This window comes from Austrofundulus limnaeus, unplaced genomic scaffold (genome assembly GCF_001266775.1).
Source record: "Austrofundulus limnaeus strain Quisiro unplaced genomic scaffold, Austrofundulus_limnaeus-1.0 Scaffold2532, whole genome shotgun sequence".
Classification (NCBI taxonomy): domain Eukaryota; kingdom Metazoa; phylum Chordata; class Actinopteri; order Cyprinodontiformes; family Rivulidae; genus Austrofundulus; species Austrofundulus limnaeus.
Window position 1 is genome coordinate 14,761 of NW_013954934.1, and position 786 is coordinate 15,546.

At 58.9% G+C, this 786-nt stretch overlaps 1 protein-coding gene across 1 annotated transcript in view; it reads right to left on the reverse strand.

Annotated features, from left to right (window-relative positions):
- hhex (hematopoietically expressed homeobox) overlaps positions 1 to 489 on the reverse strand; it is a 5,968-nt gene extending 5,479 nt beyond the window's left edge. The window contains exon 1 of the mRNA XM_013999874.1: positions 72 to 489. Coding sequence (XP_013855328.1) covers positions 72 to 390 — 319 coding nt within the window. The 5' untranslated portion in view covers positions 391 to 489. The remainder of the gene's footprint in view (positions 1 to 71) is intronic.
- Between the last annotated feature and the right edge of the window lie 297 nt (positions 490 to 786).

A 786-nucleotide genomic window follows, 5' to 3' on the forward strand; every position in this document is an offset into this window, starting at 1 on the left:
TGTGTGTGTGTGTGTGTGTGTGTGTGTGTGTGTGTGTGTGTGTGTGTGTGTGTGTGTGTGTTAGGACTCACCCAGAGGGTCGTGCCTCAGCAGAGCCCCGGTGTAGCCCCCCATGGAGCGGTGCTGCTGCGGGGGGAACGGGTACACGGAGCCCGGGAAGCCCCCTCCCGGACCGTAGACCGTCAGAACCGGGTGGATCGGTGTGGGTTCGTAGATCGGAGTCCGGTACGGAGAGATGAGGCTGAAGGAGGAGTTCGGGGACGGCAGGGTCGGTGTCGGGACCACCGGAGAGGAGCAGGAGGAGGAGGAGGGTCTCAGGATGTCCTCGATGTAGAAGGGGGTCGGGTGGGCCGGCTGGACCGGGGTCGGGGCGTACAGAGGGACGCTCATCTCCCAGAACTCCCTGGGTCCGGATCGGAAACTTCTGCTCCAACTTCTCCACGACACAAACCCGACTGGGACCGAACTGGGACCAGGATCCCGGGCCGCGTAGGGGTCTGTTACTGAGTCCCGGAGACCACCATCAGGGTGCTGAGGTCTGGAGCCGAACCTGGTCCAACTGTCGGTGCTGTTATCTGCCGGGGGGAGGAGGGGGGACAGGGGGAGGGACTACTTCCTGCAGGTGGTCGCTTCTGATTGGATCCGAACCAGGTCCGGACTGAAGGAGACCCGGCTGGTCTCAGACCACCCGAACAGAACCGAAACCTGAAGAAAAACAGGTTGGAACAAATCTGGATTATTATTATTATTATTGTTGTTTTTGTTATTATTGTTATTATTATTATT